Source organism: Hemitrygon akajei, unplaced genomic scaffold (assembly GCF_048418815.1).
Source record: "Hemitrygon akajei unplaced genomic scaffold, sHemAka1.3 Scf000151, whole genome shotgun sequence".
Taxonomy (NCBI): domain Eukaryota; kingdom Metazoa; phylum Chordata; class Chondrichthyes; order Myliobatiformes; family Dasyatidae; genus Hemitrygon; species Hemitrygon akajei.
Window position 1 is genome coordinate 813,523 of NW_027332037.1, and position 27,388 is coordinate 840,910.

The 27,388-nt window shown below is 48.7% G+C and overlaps 1 protein-coding gene across 1 annotated transcript in view; it reads left to right on the forward strand.

Annotated features, from left to right (window-relative positions):
- The window catches only part of LOC140724008 (uncharacterized), a 31,908-nt gene extending 6,851 nt beyond the window's left edge, over nt 1-25,057 (forward strand). Inside the window, exons 4-11 of the mRNA XM_073038501.1 lie at nt 1,294-1,389; nt 2,309-2,404; nt 2,808-3,005; nt 5,013-5,108; nt 19,102-19,249; nt 19,568-19,644; nt 22,754-22,918; nt 25,044-25,057. Coding sequence (XP_072894602.1) covers nt 1,294-1,389; nt 2,309-2,404; nt 2,808-3,005; nt 5,013-5,108; nt 19,102-19,249; nt 19,568-19,644; nt 22,754-22,918; nt 25,044-25,057 — 890 coding nt within the window. The remainder of the gene's footprint in view (nt 1-1,293; nt 1,390-2,308; nt 2,405-2,807; nt 3,006-5,012; nt 5,109-19,101; nt 19,250-19,567; nt 19,645-22,753; nt 22,919-25,043) is intronic.
- Nucleotides 25,058-27,388: the final 2,331 nt, after the last annotated feature.

Consider the following 27,388-nt stretch of genomic DNA (forward strand, 5'->3'; position numbering starts at 1 on the left):
CAGTTGGAGTGTCACTCTCACTGATCTCTCTGCCCAACTCTCCTCACACAGTCATCACTCCCTCTTCACTCACCTCATTCCTCCCACTCCAGCATCCCACCTCTCTCTCCATCCCTCTCTCCTGTGTGTTTTCACCCATTTCCTTCTGTCCACGTAGTGAATTACTCAAATCCCACTCCGGTCATTTCTGTGTCTCATCAGTAACTCCTCACAGTCATTCCTCCCTTCCTCTCTGTGACCATCCTCCCCTCTCACCTCCATCACTCCTCCCCTCCCTCCTGTGTCACTCAGTCACTCCACCCCTCTCTCCGTATCGTGTTTGAGCGGTGGACTGACAGGCTGGATTGCGTGTGTCTGTACACTGCCGGGAGACAGTACCATCGACTGCTGGACATTGTCTCTCAGGGTCTTGGACTGTGTCTGATTTCCTTTTCAAGTGAAAATGCTTCTTTGCTCGATATTCTGAACTCTGTTACTCGTGTTTTTGAATGTTTGCTTGCTATTTTGAATGTTTTGTACCTTGTCCCCAGAGGAATGCGGTCTCGTTCGGCTGTATCCATGTATGGTTTGAATGATAATTAAGCTTAATTTGATTTGATTTGTAGAGCTATTGTGATAGGCAAATCACAGTGGGTCCAGGTCCTCGCTCTGGCACGAGTTGATTCTAGTCATGAGTAATTCAGTACGTGGACAGCAGAAAATGGGTGAGAGGGGTGGAGAGGGAGGTGCAATGTGGGAGTGAGGAGTGAACAGAGAGGGGTGGAGTGACTGAGAGTGGCACAGAGGGAGGGAGGAGGATGGTCACAGAGAGGAAGGGAGGATTGACTGTGAGGAGTTACACGGTGACTGATGAGACATAGAAACGACCGGAGTGGGATTTGAGTAATTCACTACGTGGACAGAAAGAAATGGGTGAAAACACACAGGAGAGAGGGATGGGGAGAGAGGTGGGATGCTGGAGTGGGAGCAATGAGGCGAGTGAAGAGAGAGTGATGACTGTGAAGAGAGTTGGGCAGAGAGATCAGTGAGAGTGACACACCAACCGGAGTGAGGGAGAGACTGAAAAGAGAGTGATGCAGACAGGGTGAATGCCGAGAGAGGGAGATGTGAGGAGAGGGCTTTGAGAGACAAGGGTAGAGATATTAAAGACCAAAGGAGAGGAGCGTGTGTGTATTTCAGAGGACAAATTTGTCCTGGACTTGAGCCTCCTGTTCCTGCCATTGAGTTCCTTCCTGATTGAAGGTAAAACTTGTTTACTACTTTACCCTTCCATTGTATCTTTACTTATTGCAGAACCTCTGTCGGACACAACTCAGGAACGCCAGGGTTCGGTGACCGGAGAGCCTGTTCCAGGGTTGACCACCAGCCCAGCAGGGTCTGTGAGCTCAGGTACAGATTCCCAGTCAGACACCACTTGGGAAGCCCAGGAAACAATGACAGGAGAGCCTGGTCTGGGTTTGACCACCAGCCCAGCAGGGTCTCTGAGCTCAGATATTCGTGATGGGGTTTGTGAGGGTCAATGAATAGAACGATCTTTCCCTCCTTTAGTCCTCGATATTCATCTGGACTTTGTCTGAGAGACGTGTCCACTCACAGAAACTTTGGGAGTGAGAAGTAGTGTATGGTGACTAAATGGATTTGGTTTCTTTTCAAATCAGAGAACTCTTTGTCCAATTCTTGTTCCGGTGGCTACCCATTTTAATTCTCCTTACCATTCCCTCCTGATATGACTGTCCACGGCCTCCTCTGACTTGATGAAACCACCCCCAGGTTTGAAGAACAACACCTCATAGTCTGTCAGGGCCACCACCAACCTGATGGCATGAATATCGATTTCTCTTACATCCTGTAAATTCTTCTCCCTCCCACTTCCCTCTTTTTCCATTCCCATTCTAGCTCTACTCTTAGCCCTTCCCCTCACCTCACCTGCCCGTCTCCTCCCTCTGGAAGTTAGAGAAGTCAGTGTTTATGCCATCAGGTTGGAGGCTACCCAGCCGGTATATAAGGTGTTGTTCCTCCAACCTGAGTGTGGCTTCATCTTGACAGTAGAGGAGGCCATGGATAGACATATCAGAATGGGAATGGGATGAGGAATTAAAATGTGTGGCCACTGGAAGATCCTGCTTTCTCTGGCAGACAGAGCGTAGGTGTTCAGAGAAACGGTCTCCCAGTCTGTATTCCTTCAGTATTTTCTCTGTGTTGCTCTAGAGTTACAGCATCTGCAGAATTCCTCGTCTGTACAAATTATTGTCCCTGTGGTGTTATTTAAGATCTGCCCATTTCCCATGTTTCTGTTACTTTGTTCCAGACCTGGAGACTTCAACACTGGAACAGTCTACAGGATTGTCTACTGGAGGACACACCCAGGAACTGTCCTCTGTCCCAGCAGGAGACACATCCTCAGGTACCAAGTCTCATGTCAGTCTGTGTTCGTTCAGTCTCTGTCACTCTGTGAGGTTGAACCTCCCATGGACCAGTTCACCTATTGGATGCACAGTGCATTGTGGGTAGGGGTGTGAATGATGGAGTCAGTTGTTCCTCTCTCCTGTCTGTTGGGTTGGGTTTGGTGAGTCGTGAGGGATGAGGCTCTCTTGGGAGTTAGAGAGAGTGGAGTGGAAGGAATAAACAGAGAAGGGTGGAGAGTGAGGGTGACACAGGAGGATGGTCACAAGGAGAGAGTGTGTGTGTATTTCAGACGACACATTTGACCTTGACTTCATTCTTCTGTTCCTGCGATTGAGTTCCTTCCTGATCGAACATAAAACTTGTTTGCTACTTTACCCCTCCTTTGTATCTTCTTATTGCAGATTCTCAGTTGGACACAACTCAGGAACCCCAGGCATCAACAAGCGGAGAGCCTAGTCCAGATTTATCCTCCACTCCGGCATGGTCTTCAAGCTCGGAAGCAGATCCCCAGTCAGACTCAGCTCGGGAAACCCAGGGATCAGCGACTGGAGACCCTGGTTCAGGTTTGACCAGCACCCCAGCAGGGTCTGTGAACTCAGGTATCTGTGGTGGGGTCATGTTTCCCTTCTTCAGTCCTCAATATTCATCTGGGCTTTGACTGAGAGTTGTTGTTGTTGTTCGTCCTTCGGAGTCAAAGACAACCACAACTTCTGTCAGGTGGAGGGTTTGTGACTGTGGGTCCGGAGGTGACTGGTGAGGCCAATCCGGGCCCTGAAAGCTCGCCCACATGTGGGACACATGAGGGTAGGTGCTGCAGTGGAAGTGGAGGTAGCTCGAGCCTTGCGCGCTGTGCGTTTCCTCTGATCCTCTGCGGTGCGTCTGATTTCTGCTGCATACGCTCCTTTAGTGGTCCCGCTCCACCAGGTTGGGCGGTCCAGAGCAAGCGATTCCCTGCTACTGGGATTGATGTTGAGGTCTTTGAGGGACACTTTGAGGCAGTCTTTGAAACGTTTCTTCTGCCCTCCAGCTGAGCGCTTGCCCTGGCTCAGCTCTCCATACAGCAGCTGTTTTGGTAGTCGACTGTCAGACATCCTGACGACATGGCCAGCCCATCTGGCTTGGGCTTTCTGTAGGAGGGTGTAGACGCTGTGGGTGCCAGCCCGCTCCAGGACCTCCGTGTCTGGGACTTTGTCCTGCCATCGTACGTGGAGAAGTCTGCGGAGGCAGCTCAAGTGGAAGTGGTTGAGCTGTTTAGCGTGTCTGCTGTAGACAGTCCAGGTCTCGCTGGCATAGAGGAGAGTGGTGAGAACCACTGCTCGGTAGACCTTCAGCTTGGTGGTAAGGCTGAGTCCTCTCTGCTCCCATACATTCTCACAGAGTCTCCCAAAGGCGGCACTGGCTTTGGCAATTCTGTTGCTGATCTCTGCATCTATGTTCACCGCTCGTGATAGAGTACTGCCCAGATAAGTAAAGTTGTCAACTGCCAGTAGCTTCTGCCCCTTTACTGTGATGTGTGGTTCCTGGTAGGGCTTTCCGGGTGCGAGCTGGTGCATAAGTTCGGTCTTTTTGGTGCTGATTGTAAGTCCAAAGTTGTCACAGGCTCGTGAGAGGCAGTTCATTTCTCGCTGCATCTTCTGCTCTGTGCTGGCATATAGGGAGCAATCATCAGTGAATAAGAGATCTTTGATGACGGTCTCCTTTACCTTTGACGCCGGAGGTTGAATAGCCCACCGTCAGTCCTGTATCTGACGTGTATACCATCCTGACAATCACGGAAGGCATCATTCAGCATAGCAGAGAAGACCATGCTAAAGAGTGTAGGGACTGAGAGTAGTGACTGGTCACAGACATTCACCAGGGAGAGTTGCTGAACAGGGACTGGATGGTTTTGGTATCTCTTCAGATCAGAGACCTCCTTTCCAAATTGTTGTCCCAGTGGCTCCCATTTCAATTCAACTTCCCATTCCCGTTCCCACGTGTCTGTCCAAGGGCTCCGCCACTGACATGATGAGGCCAGAATCAGAATGGAGGGGCAACACCTCATACTGTGTCTGGGTAGCGTGTAAACTGATGACATTAACATTGGTTTCTTTAACTTCTGGTAATTTAAACCCCTACCAATTCCCTCTCTTTCCATCTCTTTGGCTCCCCTGTTAGCCTTTCTCTTCTCCTCACCTGTCTATCATCTCCCTCTGGTCCCCTCCTCCATTCCTTTATTCACTGGTCCACTCTCCTCTCTCTTTGGATTACTCCCCCTTAGCCCTTTACCTCTTCCACATATCACCTCCCAGATTCTCAAATCACCCCCTCCCTCACCCACCCACCTTCCCATTCACCTGGCTTCACCTATCACCTGCCAGCTGTACTCCTCCCCACTTCTTTATTCTGGCTTCTTCCCTCTTCCTTGCCAATGCTGATGAATGGTCTCAGCCCAAAACATTCACTGTTTATTCCCCTCCAGAGATGCAGTCTGACCTGCTGAGTTCTTCCAGCATTTTATGTGTGTTGCTCTGGATTTTCAGCATCTGCAGAATCTCACATCTTTATGAATGATTGTCCCTGTTTAATCTCTGCCACTCTCCCATGTCTCTGTTACTTTGTTCCAGACCTGGAGGCTTCCACAATGGATCAGCCCAATGGATCATCTACAGGTCAACCCACCCCATCACCATCCTCTGTCTCAGCAGGACAGACATCTTCAGGTATTAGATCTTGTATCCATCGGGGTCTCTTACTCCGTGATGTCGAACTTCTCATAGACCAATCCAGCTGTTGGATGTGCGTCGTAATGGGCTGCCATTGAGTGTTCAGTTATTCCTTCCCTCCTGTCTGTGTGAAATGTCTGCTCTGTCCAAGATTACTCACAGTTGGTGTGCTTTGTTGTGGTGATGAATAATCCCCTTTGTCTGAGGTGATCCATGGAGCCGGGTAAGATGGGTTGTCAGGGAGAGGATGAGGACAGAAACCCTGGGTTTTAATGAGGTGGGGTTCACTGGGGAAGTGTCTGTCAACCTTTGGAATGACAGAGATCTGGTTCACCATTCGAGGGGTGTGTTTACTGACTGACATCAGGGGTTTGTGGAGCAAAGATCACGGAATACGGGTGCAGTTCTGGAGCTTCGGGGAATGAGGGGATAAGGTTTATAAAATTATGAGGCGTATAGATAGGGTACATGCCCGCAGACTACTTCCACTGAGGTTGAGTGAGACCTGAACTAGAGGTCACAGGTTAAGAGTGAAAGGTGAAATGATTAAGGGGAACATGAGAGGGAACGTCTTCACTCTGAGGGTGGTGCGAGGGTGGAACAAGCTGCTGACTGATGTGGAGGATGTGGGTTTGATTTCAACATCAAAGAGAAGTTTGGATGAATACATGGATGGGAGGGGAATGGACGGCTCTGTTCTGGGTGCAGGTTGATCGGACGATGCAGAATATTCAGCATGGACTAGATGGGCCAAAGAGCCTGTTTCTATGCTGTAGTGCTCTATTGCTCTCGATAACTAGGAGTCAGTAGATAGTGGTGTCAAGGAGGGAGGGAGTGAAAGAGGTGTGATGGGGAAGAGGAGGAAACAGGGATGGGGGGGTCACTGAAGGAGGACTGGAGGTGGGGATGGGAGAAAGGTCTGGAGTGTGTGATGGAGTGGATGGAAGGGGACGAGGAGTGAAATCAGAGTCAGAATCAGGTTTAATATCACTGCTTAAAAATTAAATAAGTTTGAACTAAATTGACTTTATTTCTTACATGCTTCACAAACATGAGGAGTAAAAATAATCTAAGTTACGTCTCTGTCTGAATGTGTAATGTGCAAAGTATAGTCATTCAGAGTTGCTTTGAAGGAAATCTGTTTCATATTATAGAGGTAATATTATATTATAGGACCTGGTTATAGGTCCATATTATAGGACCTGGTTTGAATTATTTTTTCTGTCTTTTTGTATGTCTCAATATTAATTTAGTCTTAGGTTTTTATATATATATATATATATATATATTCACTTATTTTTTTGTACGACTTGTAAGATTTTTTTGAGAGAAAGAACTTCAGTTGTAATATTATTTGCTTGGTTCTATTCTTTTTTGAATATGTGTTTAATATACTTTAGATGATTTTAAGATGGCCGTTGCCAGTTATCTCTTTTATTATGGCTAGAATCGGTGGGATAAATATTGTATTTTTTAATATAGCTGCAAAATGGAGGATGGGGTCAAGGGTCATTGGATTTAGCATGCGACTATCCTATTGGTCGCTTTTTTCTTTCGGGCTTTGGGGGAGGGGGCTATTAGAATAGGTTTTTTTTCTCGACTGGGCGGTTCTAATGAGGGTCATATTTTCTCAATTTTGTCGTCACTTCTGGTCAAGTCAGTGCTTTTTTTCCTTTTGGATTAATGTGCGCTTGTGCAATATATAAGAAATTAAAAACACTTAATGCGGATATTATTTTTGTGCAAGAAACTCGTGTACAGAGACAGGATGAAGATCGATCTTTCAAATTTTGGAAAAAACCCTTTATATCATTCTTTATCGACAAATAAAGTTAGAGGGGTATCTATTTTTGTAAACACTAAAATCCCTTTTGTACATTTTAATATTACTACTGATTCGATTGGAAGATATTTAATTGTCACTGGTTTATTATGTGATCAAAAGGTAGCTTTGGTGTGTGTATACGCACCTAATTCAGACAGTCCTGAATTTTTTAAGAAGTTTGAGCTACCGAATCTAAATGACTATAAGTTGATCATGGGCGGTGACTTCAATTGTTGCTGAATCCGGTGATTGACAGGTCATCAACCACTCCATTGCTCCCTAATAAAATGACGACCTGTATTAACTCGTTTCTATTAGAATATGGCCTGGTCAATATCTGGAGATATAAACACCCTCATAACAAAGATTTTTCTTTTTTATCACTCGTTCATCATAACTACTGAAGAATTGATTTTTTTTCTAGATACACAGTTGCTATGCTCCGTTGTTGAGTGTGCGTATGATGTTATTGCGCTGTCGGATCATGCGCCTGTGAATTTAACTCTGAAGCTCTCTGATAGTCTTTTGAAAATGTCACAGTGGAGACTGAATCCCTTATTGTTACAGGATACAGCCTTTGTTAGTTTTATCAAGGAGCAAATTTCTATATTTTTTGAACTTAATACAACTGAAGGAATGTCAGATTTGGTTATATGGGATACGATGAAATCCTTTCTTAGGGGACAGATAATTTCATATTCAGTAGCTTTAAGAAGGAAAACTAAAGTGGAAGTGTTAGTGATTACTAATAAAATGAGAGAGAGAGATAAAGCGTATTCAGTAAGACCTACTGAAGATCTGTATAAGGAAAGGGTTGATCTTCAATCACAGTATGATTTGCTTCTGAGCTTTCCCATTGAATAGCAAATTTTTAAATCTAGAAGTTTATTTTTTATACATAGAGATAAATCAGGTAAACTATGGTTGGTCAGTTAAAGGCAAACATGGTCAGAAGACAGATTTTGAAACTACACAGACCAGCTAGAACTGAAACATTAGACCCTTATGAAATTAATAAGATATTTATGGATTTCTATTCCAATCTTTATAAATCTGAATTCTCTGACAATACTTTTAGTATGAATAGATTTTTGCAAAAATTAAATATACCTAAAATTTTGACTCAAGATATTAATATACTAGATGCACCTATTAAACAAGAGGAAACTGGCTAAGGCTATTTCCTCTATGCAACCAGGGAAAGCTCCAGGACCAGATGGAGATACAGTGGAATTTTATAAGACCTTCAATGAAATGCTTATACCACATCTTCGTCAAACTTTCACTGATTCTGTATCTTTTGGGAATCTCCCGAAATTTATGAGGCATTAATTTCAGTGATTCCTAAAAAAAGGAACAGATCTATCTGAATGTGCATCCTATAGACTAGTGGTCGCCGACCCGTCGATCGTGATCGACTAGTCGATCTTTGAGAATTTCCCAGTTGATCCTGAAAAATAATGAAAAATAAACACACAAATACTGTTGAGAGACTGTTTCCGGGTTGCGGGGTTTTAGTTCCGTTCTTTCTGCCCAGTGCGCATGCGTGTAGCTCCCCCGCACGACACAGTGTCCTTCAGTGGACCCCAACCACTGGGCCACGAGGAAACGCTATGAATCAGCTGCAGCTTTGCTCATAACCTGTTGAACTTGAACCCATGCAAAGTCATCAGTCGCCTAAACGCAGTGACACCCTCGCGGCAGGGATCACTGGTTGGCCTTGGGTAACCGGCCGGCGGGAAGTGCCGTCGCTACTGGCCTGGAGCACTGTCTCTGAACCTGTTTACCACACCGAATGTTCGTGGGGAACCCAGTGCTAAAATATTCGCAGACAACCTAATTCAGGCTCAGCGTTTCGTAGGTAGCAGAGCAGCTACCACGCTGCGATCTACTGAACCAAACTTTTGTTGGCCGATAGATCCTACAAGGGGAACGGGCAGGCTCCCTGTCGCACTCCTCGCTCGGTCAGCCGCTTGCTCCGGACTGCAACTACTGTGGTCCTGGTACGGGGACCTCCGGCCCTGACCTTGTCCTCTCACCCCATCCATGACTAGCTGCACCTTGCAAAGGTGGCTGGTGGCGGGCGGGCGGGAGGCTGGAGTTTGGGCCGGGAGGCTTTCTAATGAGGCAATGAAATCCTCAAAACTGCTTCGGCACCCTGAGTCCAAGCACCCCGCTCTTAAAGACAAACCCGCGAGATTTTTCAGCGGAAAAAACGTGAGCAAGCGGGACAGAAGCTGAGAGCTGCGAAAGCTAAATTGCAGAATAGACTGGACATAAGGAACCTGCTTCGAGTATCGCTGTATTCCTGTCATATTTAACACCTCCCCCGCCCCCGTCGGTCGGTCCGTAAGAATATTGTCAATATTAAACTGGTCCGCGGTGCAAAAAAAAGGGGTGGGTATCCCCGGCGTTTATACATTATTTCTACTTCCGGGTTGCGGGGTTTTACTTGCGGTCTTTTCTGCCCTGGTGCGCATGCATGTAACTAATTGATGTGTGGTCAATCTTGCCTTTTACTGAGGCCAAGGTAGGGGATCTTGGGCTTAAAAAGGTTGGTGACCACTACTATAGACCTATCTCCTTACTAAAGGTGGATTTTAAAATTCTCTCTAAGATTTTAGCCAATAGACTTGAGAATGTTTTGCCTGCTGTTATCTCAAATGATAAAACTGGATTTATTAAAAATAGGTATTCGCATTTTAATATTCGAAGATTGGTTAATATTATTTACTCCCCCTCAGTTAAAGTACCTGAAGGTATTGTGTCTCTGGATACAGAGAAAGATTTTGACAGGGTGGAATGGCCTTATTTGTTTCAGGCTTTGAAGAGGTTTAATTTTGGTCCAGGATTTATTTCCTGGATCAAACTGATTTATCAAGCCCTGGTGGCTGCGGTTATAACTAACAATCAAAAATCTCCTTATTTTAGATTATATAGAGGAACCCGTCAGGGCTGTCCTCTCAGTCCTTTATCAGAATCAGAATCAGACTTTAATCGCCAAGTACCTATGCACATATATAGGAATGGAGGTAGGGAGAGACTGTGGGGACAGGTAGGCAGAGAGAGACTGAGTGGAGAGGGTGATAGTGAGGGACGGGGAGGAGAGGGTGGGGGTGAGAGAGGGTGGAGAGGGTGGGGGTGAGGGGCGGGGTGGAGAGGTTGGGGGTGAGGGACAGGGCGGAGAGGGTGGGTGTTAGAGATGGTGTGGAGGTGAGAGATGGAGTGGAGGGTGGCGGTGAGGGACGGGTTGGAGAGGGTGACAGTGAGGGATGGGGTGGAGAGGGTGGGGGTGAGGGGTGGGGTGGAGAGGGTGGGGGTGAGGGACGGGGCGGAGAGGGTGGGGGTGAGAGATGGTGTGGAGGTGAGAGATAGAGTGGAGGGTGGTGGTGAGGGACGGGTTGGAGAGGGTGACAGTGAGGGACGGAGTGGAGAGGGTGGAGGTGAGAGACTGAGGGGGGAGGAACAGATGGAGAGAACAAGGGAAGTGAGAGGTCCAGATGGACCTAAGGCAGAGAGGCTGGGAGACTGAAGGATGAGGGAGATAAGGAGAATGGGGAAAGAGTGTCATCATGAGAGACCGGGAGAGGGGGAGGTCGGAAGAGACTGAGGGGAGGGGAATGTATGGAGAGGCGAAGGGAAGTGGGATGTAGGGAATGACAAGGGAGAGAAAGTTAGGGGGAGATTGAGTGAAGAAGGGAGGGAGACACAGAGGTGAGTGGTAGTTAGGGAGAAACTGAGAGGAGGGGTAGTATTACTCTGAGGGAAAGGGAGGTAGTGAAAGTCTGAGAGGAGAGAGAGAGAGCTGGGGGTGACTGAGGGGAGAGTGAGGTAGGGAGACACTGAGGGCAGAGGGAAATAGGGAGACACCGAGGAGTGTGGGAAGTCAGGAGAGGCTGAGGGAAGGAGTAAATCAGGCAGAAATCGAGTGGAGGGGGGGAGGGAGCAAGGGATTTAGAGACATTGAGGGGAGATGGAGATCAGCAGAGAACGAAGGGGAGTGAGTCGGGGAAAGGCTGAGGGCAGAGGAAGGTAGGTAGAGACAGGTATCAGGCAATTACAGAGAGCGAGGGGAGAAGGAGATATTGAGAGACCGATGAGAGAGGTAGATAGGAAGAGTCTGTTGGGTGGAGGGAGTTAAGCAGAGGGTTAGGGAGGGTTCAAGTGGAGAGGGAAGAAAGACCAAGGAGAGGAGAAGGTAGGGAGAGACTGAGGGGTGAGGGTGTCATTGAGAGACTAAGGGATGGGAAAAAGAGGTAGGGAGAGAATGAGGGGAAGGGAAAAGACAGAGGAGGGAGGAAGTGGGGAGAGACGGAGGGGAGGGGGAGGAAGGGAGACTCCTAGGGGAGAGAGAGTCAAGATTCAATTTCTTGCAGGCATACTCAATCCAATACCCCTCAGGGAATCAGTGAAAGTCTGCCCTAACCGGGGGGTGGGGGGGAACCAGTGTTTAAAAGAGAACAAACTGAGCAAATACAAATAGAAAGAAAAATAATAAATAATAATAATAAAAACAAACAAACACTAAATATTGAGAACATGAGATGAAGAGTCCATGAAAGTGAGTCGATAGGTTGTGGGATCAGTTCAGTGAAGTTGAGTGAAGTTATCCACACTGGTTCAGGAGCCTGATGGTTGACGGTAATAACTCTTCCTGAACCTGGTGGTGTGGGTGCTGAAGCTGCAGTACCTCTTTCCTGATGGCAGCAGCGAGAAGAGAGCACGGCCTGGGTAGTGTGGGTCCTTATGATGGATGCTGCTTTCCTGTGACACACCCTGTGGATATGGGGAGAGCACGGCCTGGGTAGTGTGGGTCCTTATGATGGATGCTGCTTTCCTGTGACACACCCTGTGGATATGGGGAGAGCACGGCCTGGGTAGTGTGGGTCCTTATGATGGATGCTGCTTTCCTGTGACAGACCCTGTGGATATGGGGAGAGCACGGCCTGGGTAGTGTGGGTCCTTATGATGGATGCTGCTTTCCTGTGACAGACCCTGTGGATATGGGGAGAGCACGGCCTGGGTAGTGTGGGTCCTTATGATGGATGCTGCTTTCCTGTGACAGACCCTGTGGATGTGGGGAGAGCACGGCCTGGGTAGTGTGGGTCCTTATGATGGATGCTGCTTTCCTGTGACAGACCCTGTGGATGTGGGGAGAGCACGGCCTGGGTAGTGTGGGTCCTTATGATGGATGCTGCTTTCCTGTGACAGACCCTGTGGATGTGGGGAGAGCACGGCCTGGGTAGTGTGGGTCCTTATGATGGATGCTGCTTTCCTGTGACAGACCCTGTGGATATGGGGAGAGCACGGCCTGGGTAGTGTGGGTCCTTATGATGGATGCTGCTTTCCTGTGAAAGACCCTGTGGATACGGGGAGAGCACGGCCTGGGTAGTGTGGGTCCTTATGATGGATGCTGCTTTCCTGTGACAGACCCTGTGGATATGGGGAGAGCACGGCCTGGGTAGTGTGGGTCCTTATGATGGATGCTGCTTTCCTGTGACAGACCCTGTGGATATGGGGAGAGCACGGCCTGGGTAGTGTGGGTCCTTATGATGGATGCTGCTTTCCTGTGACAGACCCTGTGGGTATGGGGAGAGCACGGCCTGGGTAGTGTGGGTCCTTATGATGGATGCTGCTTTCCTGTGACAGACCCTGTGGATATGGGGAGAGCACGGCCTGGGTAGTGTGGGTCCTTATGATGGATGCTGCTTTCCTGTGACAGACCCTGTGGATATGGGGAGAGCACGGCCTGGGTAGTGTGGGTCCTTATGATGGATGCTGCTTTCCTGTGACAGACCCTGTGGATATGGGGAGAGCACGGCCTGGGTAGTGTGGGTCCTTATGATGGATGCTGCTTTCCTGTGACAGACCCTGTGGATATGGGGAGAGCACGGCCTGGGTAGTGTGGGTCCTTATGATGGATGCTGCTTTCCTGTGACAGACCCTGTGGATATGGGGAGAGCACGGCCTGGGTAGTGTGGGTCCTTATGATGGATGCTGCTTTCCTGTGACAGACCCTGTGGATATGGGGAGAGCACGGCCTGGGTAGTGTGGGTCCTTATGATGGATGCTGCTTTCCTGTGACAGACCCTGTGGATATGGGGAGAGCACGGCCTGGGTAGTGTGGCTCCTTACGATGGATGCTGCTTTCCTGTGACAGACCCTGTGGATGTGGGGAGAGCACGGCCTGGGTAGTGTGGGTCCTTACGATGGATGCTGCTTTCCTGTGACAGACCCTGTGGATATGGGGAGAGCACGGCCTGGGTAGTGTGGCTCCTTACGATGGATGCTGCTTTCCGGTGACGGACCCTGTGGATATGGGGAGAGCACGGCCTGGGTAGTGTGGCTCCTTATGACGGATGCTGCTTTCCGGTGACGGACCCTGTGGATATGGGGAGAGCACGGCCTGGGTAGTGTGGCTCCTTATGACGGATGCTGCTTCCCTGTGACGGACCCTGTGGATATGGGGAGAGCACGGCCTGGGTAGTGTGGCTCCTTATGACGGATGCTGCTTCCCTGTGACGGACCCTGTGGATATGGGGAGAGCACGGCCTGGGTAGTGTGGCTCCTTATGACGGATGCTGCTTTCCTGTGACAGACCCTGTGGATATGGGGAGAGCACGGCCTGGGTAGTGTGGGTCCTTATGACGGATGCTGCTTTCCTGTGACAGACCCTGTGGATATGGGGAGAGCACGGCCTGGGTAGTGTGGGTCCTTATGACGGATGCTGCTTTCCTGTGACAGACCCTGTGGATATGGGGAGAGCACGGCCTGGGTAGTGTGGGTCCTTACGATGGATGCTGCTTTCCTGTGACAGACCCTGTGGATATGGGGAGAGCACGGCCTGGGTAGTGTGGGTCCTTATGACGGATGCTGCTTCCCTGTGACAGACCCTGTGGATATGGGGAGAGCACGGCCTGGGTAGTGTGGGTCCTTATGATGGATGCTGCTTTCCTGTGACAGACCCTGTGGATATGGGGAGAGCACGGCCTGGGTAGTGTGGCTCCTTATGATGGATGCTGCTTTCCGGTGACGGACCCTGTGGATATGGGGAGAGCACGGCCTGGGTAGTGTGGCTCCTTATGACGGATGCTGCTTCCCTGTGACGGACCCTGTGGATATGGGGAGAGCACGGCCTGGGTAGTGTGGCTCCTTATGACGGATGCTGCTTCCCTGTGACGGACCCTGTGGATATGGGGAGAGCACGGCCTGGGTAGTGTGGCTCCTTATGACGGATGCTGCTTTCCTGTGACAGACCCTGTGGATATGGGGAGAGCACGGCCTGGGTAGTGTGGGTCCTTATGACGGATGCTGCTTTCCTGTGACAGACCCTGTGGATATGGGGAGAGCACGGCCTGGGTAGTGTGGGTCCTTATGACGGATGCTGCTTTCCTGTGACAGACACTGTGGATCTGGGGAGAGGGTCAAATCCACAACTTTGTGAAGGATTTTCTGTTCAAGGGCATGAGTTTCCATTCCAGGCAGTGAAGAGCCAGTCACTATACTCTCCACCACACATCTCTGGAAGTTTGTCAGAGTATCAGATGTCTTGCTGAATCTTCACTGGATTCTGAGGAAGTAGAGGTGCTGCCCTGCTTTCTTTGTAATTGCACTGATGTGCTGGGCCCAGGACAGATCGTCTGAGATGATTACTCTGAGGAAGTTAAAGTTTCAGACCCTCTCCACCTCTGATACCCCAATGAGGACCGGCTCACATACCTCTGGTTTCCTTCTCCTGAAATCAATGATCCGTTCCTTCGTTTCATTGACATTAAACTCACTCCGTCCTCCTTTTGTACTGATGCGATTGTCACCCCTGATGTGCTGGGCCCAGGACAGATCCTCTGAGATGATTACTCTGAGGAAGTTAAAGTTACTGACCCTCTCCACCTCTGATACCCCAATGAGGACTGGCTCATATACCTCTGGTTTCCTTCTCCTGAAATCAATGATCCGTTCCTTCATTTCATTGACATTAAACTCACTCTGTCCTTGGGTACTGGTGCGATTGTCACTCTTTTGAAGCAGCTGGGAACCTCCGATTCCAGCAGGGAGAGATTGAAGAATTCCTCGAACTCTCCCACAGTTGGTTGGTTGGTTGGTTTTCAGTTCCCTACCAGGTAGACCATCAGGGCCTGATGTCTTGTGAGGTTTCACCCTGTCTAACGATGTTCTGATGTCGACCTTCAAGTCTGAGATCACAGGGTCAACAGGTGCCACAGAGGTAGTTTTATTCTCCCTTTCGAAGCGTGCATGAAAGGCATTCAGCTCATCTGGGAGTGAAGCATCACAGCCATTCTTGATGTTGGGTTTTGCCTTGTAGGAAGTGATGGCCTGCAGACCCTGGCAGGGCTGTGCAGGTTAAAATGTCAGCACCACACTGTGGGCTGAAGGGCCTGTACTGTGCTGGAGAGATCAATGTTCCGTCTGTCAGAGCCCGACCAAAGGTTGGGAGAGAGAGTGTAACAGGAGCAGATTCACGTCGGGCCGGTCATTTTCAGCTGTGCAGGTGCGGTAACTGTCGGTGTTGGAGGCTGAAACTCAGCTTGAAATAAAAGGAAGGGATGGTCAAGCAGAGCGGCCATTGTCAGACTGTGCAGTGAAAGAGTGGGAAGGTTTCAATGTGAACATCCAGAGGCACAGAGAAGAAGAGATGAGCCTTTTCTTTCAGTATGGAGTATTTAGCAAGGAATGCTCCTCCTGTCAGATGTGGGAATTCAGGTTACCTGACTGTTTCCCTGATGACTACATCTGCGGGAATGCACCCAACTTCAGTGCCTGACTGACCGGGTCACGGAGCTGGAGTTGGATGTAATTAGGATCATCCGGGAAGCTGAAGGTTTTACAGATGAGAATTGTGAAAGGTGGTCACAGCCAGAGTACAGGATTTGCACAGTAGATGAGTGACCACCAGGAGAGGTAAGGGGATGGGGAAGTCAGTGCAGAGTTCCCCTGGGGCCATTCCCCTCAGCAACAAGTATATCTCTTTGGATCCTGCTGGGGGACGACCCATCGGGGCACGGCAGCAGCAGTAGCCAGGCTGGTGGAACTGGCTGGCTCTGAGACTCAACAGGGAATAGTAACATCAGCCAGTATGGCAGTTGTAGGAGACTCGAAGACTGGGGGACAGAAAGGAGATTCTGCAGCCACAAGAGAGACCAGGATGGTGTGTGGACTCCCAGGTGCGAGGGTCTGGGATGTATTGGAGCGGCTGCAGGATATTCTCAAGGGGGAGGGTGAACAGCCAGAGCTCGTGGTGCATATTGGTACGAATGACAGAAGCATAAAAGGGGAAGAAGTCCTACGCAGTGAGTATATAGAGTTAGGAAAGAGCCGTCAAGAGAAGGACCTCCAGGGTAGCAGGTAATCTCCGGATTACTCCCAGTGCCACGGGCTAGTGCAGGTAGGAATGGGGTGATAGCACAGATGATGAGTGGCTGAGGAGATGGTGCAGGGACAGGGTTTCATGTTCTTGGATCATTGGAATCTTTTCTGGGGAATGGGTGACCTGTACAAGAGGGACAGGTTGTACCTGAACTGGATTGGAACCAATATCCTGGCCGGGAGGTTTGCTGATGCTATTCAAGAGAGTTTAAACTAGTTTTGCAGGGGACTGTGAACTGGAGCCCCAGGACAGTGATGGAAACATCGGACCAGTAGGTAGATGTTAAGGAAAATATTGATAGGCAGACTCGAAATAACAGGTATGATGGGTCAGGTTGTGTGAAGTGTGTTCATGTTAATGCTTGGAGTATTATGGGTAAAGGTGATGAAATTGGAGCATTGATCAGTACATGGAACTACGATGTGGCCATTACTGAAACTCGGTTGAAGGAGGGGCAGGAATGATTTATGTACCAGGTTTTCAAAGATAGAGAAGGTGGTGGTGATTGTGTTGGTGGTGGGGGGGGGGGGTTGGCAGGAGTTGCACTACTACTCAGGGACAGTATCACAGTTGCACTCAGGGGAGACATAACGGAGGGGTCAGACTCTGAGTCCATTTGGGTGGAACTCAGGAGTAGGAAGGGTGCAATCACACTGATGGGATTGTGCCACATATTGTACCACAGGCCCTCCTTCGCCAATAGCCATTGGGACATTTAGGAGCAGATATGTAATCAAATTAAGGAAATGTGTGAAAATAATAGGGTTGTTGTCATGGGGGTTTCAAGTTCCCTCATGTAAACTAGGATTTTCTTTGTGCAAGGGGGTGAGATGGAGAAGAATTTGTTAAGTGTATCCAGGAGGGTTCCTTAAATCAATATGTGGGCAGTCCATCGAGAGGAGAACCTGGACTGGACCTGGTGTTGGGTAATGAACCTGGTCAGTGGGTGAGCAGGTCGGGCACAGTGACCACAACTCCTCAGCTGTCAGGATAGTTATAGATAAGGATAGGTACAGTCCTTGTGGGAGAGATTTAAATTGGAGTAGGGCAAATTGTGTGGGGATTAGGTAGGAACACCTTTTTTTCTGTCAAGTCCACATCAGACACACGGAGGTTGTTTGAAGATCAATTGGACAGAGTACTGGAAATATATGTACCTGTTAGAAGGGAGGATAGAGGTGGAAAGACAAGAGAAACTTGGATGACCAGAGAGGTGATGAATTTTGTCAAGAAGAAAAAGGAAAAGTATGTAAAGCTTCTGAAGTCAGGATCAAATGAAGCACATGAGGAGTATCAAGAAACCGGAAAAGAATTAAAGAAAGGAATTCCGAAAGCCAGGAGGGGCAAAGTAAAGTCCTTGGCAAGTAGGATTAAGGTGAATCCCAAGGCATTCTATACATACATCAAGGAAGGGGATAACTAGGGAGAGGGTAGGAACACTCAAGGATTCTTTGCTTGGATGCAGAGAATGTGAGTGAGGTACTTAATGATCACTTTGCTTTAGTATTTATCAAGGAAAGGGATGTGGAAGACCAGGAGATCACTGCTGAGTGTATAAATATGTTAGGGTGTTTAGAGGTCAAGGAAGAGGAAGTGTTGGGCCTCCTGATGGGTAGTAAGGTGGATAAATCCCCAGGTCCCAATGGGATTTCTCCCAGGTTATTGTAGGAGACAAGAGATGAGATTGCTGGGGTATTGATCAGTAGCTTCGTGTCATCTCTTACCACAGGTGAGTTCCCAGAGGACTGGTGAGTAGCTAATGTTGTGCCTAGAATGAAACAAGGGAAAATCATGGGAACTATAGACTAGTGAATCTCACCCCTCTGTCATCAGCCTCTTGAACAGACATCTTGTACGATAAGAGGATCTGTTCTGGGACCAGTATGTAAGTGTCATTACAAAGAAGGCATGGCAGCTCCTCTACTTTCTGAGAAGTTTGCACAGATTCAGTACGTCACCTAAAGCTTTGACCAACTTCTATAGATGTGTGGTGGAGAATATTTCTGACTGGTTACATCACGGCCTGGTATGGAAACACCAATGCCCAAGATCAGAACAGTAGTGGATGCAGCCCAGTCCATCACAGGAAAAGCCCTCCCCACCATTAAACACATCTACAAGCAGCATCCATCATCAAGGACCCCACCATCCAGTCCATGCTCTCCTCTTTTCTTCAGGGAGATGGAAGGGAATGGGGAAGTGAAGGAGAATGGAGGAGTAGAAGAGGAAAGACGGATGGAGGGAAGTGGGAAGGGCAAGAGAAGGAGAGTGGAGAGGAGGCGACAGGGGAAGGGGGATCAGAAGGAGACTGGAGGTGGGGATGGGAGAAGGGTCTGGTGTGTAGGATGCAAGGGACTGGATGGGAGGAGGGATGCTGAAAGGGAGCTTCCTTAGGGATGAGGGGTTAGGAAGTTTCTGGAAGTTTCCCTTGAAGACAGACACTCCCCTGACTTGGAACTACATTGCTGTTCCTTCAGTGTCACCGGGTCAAAACCCTGGGCTCTTGAACATCATTGTGGATGTCCCCACACATCAAGGACTGCAGCAGTTCAAGAAGTCAGCTCATCACCATCACCTTCTCCTGGGAACCTCTGGTGGGACAGTTAAACACTGGCTCAGCCTCTGAAACTCACGTCCCTTCGATGAATAAAAAAACCCCAAAATTATTGGTGCCCAGAGATTGCTGAAGGTGGAAGTGCAGATGGGGGTTGTGATTGGCAGAGAAAGAGGATGGGGAACGTGAACTGTACATTAACACTGAAAATCGTTCTGTCCCTCAGTCACAGACTCTGCACTCGGTGATCCGTGTGTAACCCACACCGTCCTGGATCAGTCCTGGAGGAGCACAGATTGTGTCCTCAATGAGTGCACTGGTGGACAATGGATGGGTGATGGAAATCTTGCAGTGGGATGGTACAGATTTAACAGGTAAAGTGAGGAGATAATCACTGAGAAACTGGACACAGAAGGGGAATGTAAACAGGGGAACAAGGGGTGTGTGAATGGGAAATGCAGGGAGACCGGGATCATCAGTGACTACACTGAGATGGGGAGTAAATACAGGGAGAGGGGAGATCCCATATTCTCAGGGTAGAGACAACGGGGAGGTACAACAGAGAGGGAATTCCCAGGATTGGGGGGCTATTGATCAGAGACAGTATGGACATGGTGAGAGTAATTTCCCATGTCTCTCTGAGTGAATAAACTCCCTCAGATCAGGGTCTGACTCTCTGATTGTTGTTTCAGTTCCGGAGGATGGAAGATTCCGGAGACGGTCGTTCCACAGGGTCGCTGCTCCGGGGAGTACTCAGGCTGGTTAAAAGGTAGGGTCAGAGTTTACATCAGTGGGGCTCGGTTATTTTCGGAGAAGGTCAGACGGATGACCCGGATCCCTTCAGATACAAACACAGAACTCAAACTCCCTGAGAGGACTTCCCACAGTTACCCAGACCACACTCCAGACCTGGATGCTCGTGAAGGAGTTCCAGCTTCCTGGTGTTTCCCAGGAGTTGGGCTGTGGTTCATGGATTCAGAGCTGGTGAATTCTCTGAATGTCAGTGAAATTTTTACAGTGGCTCCGTCTGGGCTTTGCAGCTAAATCTGAAGTTGGGACCATCGGGGGGGGGGGGGGGGCTTCACCAGATGTCAGTCATATCTGCGGTGGGGTTTCACCAGCTGTCGATCACATCTGGGGTGGGGCTTCACCAGCTGTCGGTCACATCTGGGGTGGGGTTTCACCAGATGTCAGTCATATCATGGGTGGGGTTTCACCAGCTGTCAGTCACATCTGGGGTGGGGTTTCACCAGATGTCAGTCATATCATGGGTGGGGTTTCACCAGCTGTCAGTCACATCAGGAGTGGGGTTTCACCAGATGTCAGTCGTATCATGGGTGGGGTTTCACCAGATGTCAGTCACATCAGGAGTGGGGTTTCACCAGATGTCAGTCGTATCATGGGTGGGGTTTCACCAGCTGTCAGTCACATCAGGGGTGGGGTTTCACCAGATGTCAGTCACATCTGGGGTGGGGTTTCACCAGATGTCAGTCACATCTGGGGTGGGGTTTCAACAGCTGTCAGTCACATCAGGGGTGGGGTTTCAACAGCTGTCAGTCACATCTGGAGCAGGGCCTCACCAGATGTTCATCACATCAGGAGTGGGACAGCAGCATCTGTCAGCCACAGCTAAACCTGAATCTCTTCAGAGGGCCCCAGCATGGACACAGAGCCCCACCTCCCTGAGAGGTCTCCCCACAGTCACTCAGACCGCTCTACGGTCCTGTATTGTCATGGAGTCTGGTGGAGGAGTGACAACTTCCTGGAGTTGGGTTACTGAACTGATCTGCCCACTGACCCCATTCTGGATACGACCCGGAGGAGTTTCAACGACCCCAGACTCATTTCAGTGGTGGGACAATCTCCAGGGAGTTGGGGGAGTCTGCAGACCTCATCGTTCACCAATTAGTGGGATAAATTATTGGTTGCCATGGTAACATAGCGGTTAGCACGTCACTATTACAGAGTTCAATTCCAGCGTCATCTGTCCTCTCACAGTCCCATGTCATACTGGGTAGGTTAATTGGTCATTGTAAGTTCTCCCATGATTAGGTTCTTGTTAATCAGAGAGAGTGAGAAAGAAAATCCATCCATCCGTCCATATTGGTCTCTCTTTGTGCTAAGCAGAGCTATCAGTTTTCTCTGTGGGTGGGCTTTACAGTCGACCTCTCTCTTGCTCTCTTTCATTGTCCATCAGTTCAGTTTAGTGTCCTGCAGCGTCATGGCAGAGTGTTCCAAAAATATAAAACGTACTTCACCGCGGACTACACTAAAGTGTACTCCTGCCTAAGAGGGGTCAAAAATAATGACACTGTTGCTGGCTGCACTGTTTGCAACAGAGACTTTTCTCCTGCCCATGGTGGGTTAAATGACTGTAAATGACATGTTGAGGTGAGTTTAACAAGGGTCATTCGTTCATTAGAATAGCTAAAATTATTTAATCCAGCTGGCTAGCTGCTAAGGAGCTACTCTATTGATGTCCTACGTGATGAGGCCAAACTTCCTGTAGACTTGTTTAAAGTTGCAATAGTATAAACAAAGACTCCATGATAATATAATATTATTGTGAATCTGATGTCTTGCAAGATTAACAAATTCATTGACACAGACTGCTATGAGGTTGAGACTTCTGGCAAAATGCTCAAATCTGCCAAGCAAGCCACATCACAGTACAAGGAAAGTTTGCAAAAGAAATAGAAAGGCCACTTGGATTAGCATTTAGCTATTAGCATTGAGACTGCCAACAAAATACTCAACAAGGAATATATATCTGTAAATAGTTTCAATATGTGATCAAATAAATTGTTGTGTTCTTTCATAATCAAATGTCCTGTATACATACACCCTTGGCGGTCGACCGGGCTGGGGGGGGGGATATGGGGTTGCAGGGGGCGGGGGTGATGGTGCTACCTCCCTGAAATGAGTTTTTGCAGGGTGGGATGTCTGACACTGTATCACTAAATAAATAAATTATTAGTTAAACTTACCAAACGTTCAGTTCAATTGTGGAGAAAATATCGGGGAAACTGAATAATTCTGGAAACTACAGACAAGTATGTCTCAGGTCAGTGATGGGGAAGCTAGTGGAGATGATTCTTACGGATTCAATTTATGATCATTTGGAAGGTCATGGGTGAATTAGGGACAGTGAACATTTCTTTGTGTGGGGTAAGTCATGATTTACTGACTTAGTTGAGTTTTTCAAGGGCTTGACAGAGGTGATTGATGAAGGCAGAGCTGTGGATGTTGTCTTCGTGGATTTTACACCATGAGTTCATAAGACAGAGGAGCAGAATAAGGCCACTTGGCCCATTGAGTCTGCTCCGCCATTCCATCATGGCTGATTTACTATCCATCTCAGTCCCATTCTCTTGATTTCTCGCTGTAACCTTTGACGCCGTCATGAATCAAGAACCTATCAACCTCAGTTTTAAATATACCCAATGATGTGGTCTCCACAACCGTTTGTGGCAATGAATTCCATAGACTCACCACCCTCTGGATAAATAAATTCCTCCTCATCGCTGTGATAAAGGGAGGTGATTGTGTTCTGAGGCTGTGCCCTCTGGTCCCAGGCTCGCCAACTATAGGAAACATCCTCTCCATGTCCACTCTATCCAGGCCTTTCAATATTCGATAGGTTTCAGTGAGATCACCCAGACGTTTGACAAGGTCCCTCATGGGAGGCTCATTCAGAAGATGAAGGTGCTGCTGCGGGGAGGGTGGGGTGGAGAGGGAGAGGGCAGCAGCTCAATGCTGACTGAGGCCGGACCGGACCGTGGGTTGTGAACCACTGATTTACAGTGGGTCCTGATTCACATTCCCCGCTGTACTGTGGGACCGGGTACATTTTACAGTGTTTATAAATCTCATTCCAGGTTCCCATCCCAAGGTAGAAGAGGAGGAGGTGACCAGGACCATCTGCTTCACTGTGGGTGAAAACACCTGTTACTGGAGACGGGAGATCAGGGTGAAAAACTGCTCCGGTTACTTTGTGTATCGGCTGTGGCCGACACCCTCGAGTAACTCTGTGTACTGTACAGGTAGGTCACCGTTCCCCAGTGACACAGCAGTGTGGTAGTTGTGTGGAAATTCTGGGACGTCCTGAGTCACCAACACACACCACGGGCTGAGTTTTCCAGTCGGCTGCCCTGCCCGTGGTCTGTGATCACCTTTCCCGTATCCCCCTTCACACCAAGGTCAGAATGAAACTGCCCAGTCTGACCTGTGACAGAGATCATAGAACACAGAACGGTACAGCACAGCACAGGCCCTTCGGCCCACAATGTTGTGCAGACCTACTCTGAGATCAATCTAACCCTTCCCTCCTATATAACCCTCCATGTTTCTGTCATGCACGTACCTATGAGTCTGTTAAATACCCCTAATGTATCTGTCTGTATCACCACCCCTTGCAGGTTGTTCCAAACACCCACCACTCTCTGTAAAGAACTTATCTCTGACATCCAACCACACTTACCTCCAGTCACCTAAAATTACACCCCCTGGTATCAGCCACTTCCTCCCTGGGAAAAAAATCTCTGGCTGTCTACTTGATCTATGCCTTTTACCATCTTGTACACCTCCATCAAGTAACTTCTCATCTTCCTTCACTCCAAAGAGAAAAGCCCTCACCCCCTCAATCTCACTTCACAAGACCTGCTCTCTAATCCAGACATCGTCCTGGTAAATCTATTCTGCACTGTCTCTAAAGCTTCCACATCCTTCCTACAGTGGGGTGACCTGAGACTCCCAGGCTGCCCTGTCACACATAGGGACCATGTGAAGATTGTAATGGGGTGGGGGTAAGGGACATTGAGGAGAATGAAGGAGTTAGGATGGGAATGACTGGGGTGGAGGAAAGTGGGAAAGTGGTGAGGAGGGACAGTGGTGGGGAGAGACAGGGGAATGAGGACAATAGAGGGAGATTGTAGGTAGGGATGGGAGAGAGGTCTAGGGTACAAGATGGGGACTGGAGGGAGGAGCGGTGCTGAGAGGGAGCTGTAGACAGTTGTGGGGGTGGTGGGGAGAGAAACAATGGATGCTGGACGGTCCACAGCTCAGGAATTGGTGGTGGGGATCATCTAAGGGAAATCTGATCCCGGTGGTCAGTCCCAGAATTTCATCACGACTCCAAATGGTGAGAGTCACCCGTAGTGATGAAGATTTTGGATGAGATTCAGTGGTGGCAGAGAGGTACGATGTTCCGGTGATTTTCTTTCTCCCACATCTCTGTTCCTTTACCCTCGACCTGGGGATTTCTCCAAGGGAACAGGCCAAAGGGTGACCGACTGGAGGGGCCACCCAGGAACCGCCCTCTGTCCCATCGGGAGACACATCCTCAGGTAGCAAGTCCTGTGACAGTGGGGAGGGGAGTCATTCCACAACTCTGTGGTCTACAGGCTCTCGTGAGCTGATTCAGTGGTTATCTGTGTTTCTCAGTGGGATGTGAACGATGGAGTCCGTTCTATCCCCACTGACAATCTCAGGAGTACATGAGTTCTCCGGAAAGGGTGATTCACTCATCCGGAATGACCTGCCTTGGATGGAGGCCGGTCTGGAAGACATGTGGAGATGGCTCAGTGACAGAGTAGGGGGGCTGAGACCTGGTGCTCAGGGGTGGGGGAAATGAAAGTGTCCGGTGGGTGAGGTTTGGAGTGACGTTCAGGCAGGATATTTTCACTATTTGTTTAATTGTTACCGTCGCTGTCTGTAAGGAGATTGTACACTCTCCCTGTGACTGTGTCGGTTTCCTCCCACATTACAGAGACATCTGGGTTAGTAGGTTAATTGGTCACATGGGTGGTGGGGCTCGTTGGACCGGTTACTGTGCTGTATCTGTAAATAATTGATGGCCCAGTCCATCACGGATAAAGCCCTCTCCACCATTGAGCATATCGACATGGAGCATTGTCAGCATTCATCATCAGAACCTCCACCACCCAGGACATGCTCTCTTCATGTTGTTGCCATCAGGAAGAAGGTACAGGAGCCTCAGGACCCACACCACCAGGGTCAGGAACAGTTATTACCTGTCAGACATAAGGCTCTTGAACCAGAGAGGGTAACTCATGTTCCGATACTTATTGCTTATTCATATATTGCTATTTTTTTTCTTTTCTATTTTGCACAGTTTTGTTGTCTTTTGCACAATCTTTGTTCGCGTAGGTGTAATAGAATAGCACAGACTTGTTGGGCCAAAAGGACTCATTATTTTGCTGTATCTTCTAATAAATGAGTAAATATTTTTAAACTAATTTAAAGGAAATTTAAGTTTTGCACTGTGCTGTTGCTGCCAAACGATAAATCAGTGATGTTAAATGGTGATAGTCTGATTCTGAGAATATATAAAAATGTATGGAAGATTGAGGGGTACAGATAGGGTGAATATAACTAGAGGACATTGATTTATGGTCAGTGGTCAGAGATTCAGGATCAGAATCAGGTTTATTATCACTAACGTCTCTTGTGAAATTTGTTGTTTTTTGGCAGCAGTACAGTGGGAGACATAAAAAATATTCCTGTAGGTTCCAATCAAAAATAAAATAAATAAATAGTGCAAAAAGAGGAATAGTGAGGTTGTGTTCATGAGTTCATGGATCGTTCAGAAATCTGGTGTTGGAGGGGAAGAAACTGTTCCTAAGACGTTGAGTTTGTGTCTCAGGCTCCTGTACCCCTTCCCTGATGGTAGCAGGGAGAGGAGGGTGTGTCCTGGATGGTGAGAGTCCTTAATGGTGATGCCACTGTCTTGGGGCATTGTCTTTCAGAGGCAATTCCAGCAGGGAGACTGGACATCAGAGGACACTCAGCAGGTCCTGATACGGGAGAGGTTGTTGGCGCATTGAGCTTTAGAGTACACTAGATGTGAGTGAGTATCAGGAGGCACTAGGTGGGTCAGGGTATTGCTGAGCTATTTAGCAGGGACTTACTGTACCAGGAGGGTTGGACACACTCCCGTGTCCCTGTTCCTTTATTCCCCCATCCGAAAAATTACTCATGAGAACAGCCCAAAGAGTTATCGACTGGAGATCCCACCGAGGAACTGTCCTCTAACCCAGCGGGAGACACATCCTCAGGTACCAAGTCTCATGTCGGTCTGTGTTCATTCAGTCTCTGTCACTCTGTGAGGTTGAACCTCCCATGGACCAGTTCACCTACTGGATGTACAGTGCATTGTGGGTAGGGGTGTGAATGATGGAGTCAGTGGTTCCTCTGTCCTGTCTGTTGGGTTGGGTTTGGTGAGTCGTGAGGGATGAGGCTCTGTTGGGAGTTGGCAAGAATGGGCTGGGAAGAATGAACAGAGAGGGATGGAGTGACTGAGAGTGACACAGGAGGGAGGGGAGGAGTGATGGAGGTGAGAGGGGAGGATGGTCACAGAGAGGAAGGGAGGAATGACTGTGAGGAGTTACACGGTAACTGATGAGACATAGAAATTACCGGAGTGGGGTTTGAGTAATTCAGTATATGGATAGAAGGAAATGGGTGAAAACACACAGGGGAGAGAGATGGAGAGAGGTGGGATGCTGGAGTGCGAGCAAAGCGGCAAATGAAGAGAGAGTGTAGACTGTGTGAGGAGAGTTGGGCAGAGAGATCAGTGAGAGTGACACTCCAACTGGAGGGAGGGAAGGGGGGGACTGACAGGAGAGTGATGCAGACAGAGTGAATGCTGAGAGAGGGAGATATGAGGAGAGGGATTTGTGAGACAAGCATTGAGGAATTAAAGAGCAAAGAAGAGTGAAGTGTGTGTATTTCAGAGGACAGATTTGACCTGGACTTGGGCCTCCTGTTCCTGCCATTGAGCTCCTACCTGATTGAACGTAAAACTTGTTTACTACTTTACCCAACTTTTTTATATTTTCTTATTACAGATTCCCAGTCAAACAAAACTTGGGAACCCCAGGGATCATCAACAGGTCAACCTGAACCGGATTTAACCATCACCCCAGCTGGTTCTCCGAGCTTACGTACAAACACAACTCAGGAACCCCAGGGATCAGCAACTAGAGAGTCTGGACCGGGTTTAACCACAACCCCACCTGGGTCTGTGAACTCAGGTATCTGCAGTGGGCTGGGGGTGTCATTGAAGGGAATGATCTTCTTCAATCCTCTATTCATCTGGGCTCTGACTGAGAGTAATGACTGGTCACAGACATTCACGAGGGAGAGTTGCTGAACAGGGACTGGATGGTTTTGGTATCTCTTCAGATCAGAGACCTCCTTTCCAAATTGTTGTCCCAGTGGCGACCCATTTCAATTCAACTCCCCATTCCCATTCCCACGTGTCTGTCCAAGGCCTCCTCCACTTACATGCTGAAGCCAAACTCAGATTGGAGGGCAACACCTCATATCGTGTCTGGGTAGCCTCCAGACTAACAACATGAACACTGATTTCTCTGACTTCCAGTAATTTCTCCCCCCTACCATGTCTCTCTTTTTCCATTCCCACTCTGTTCTCCTCACCTGCCCATCACCTCCCTCTGGTCCCCGCCTCCATCACTTTATTCTGACCCCTC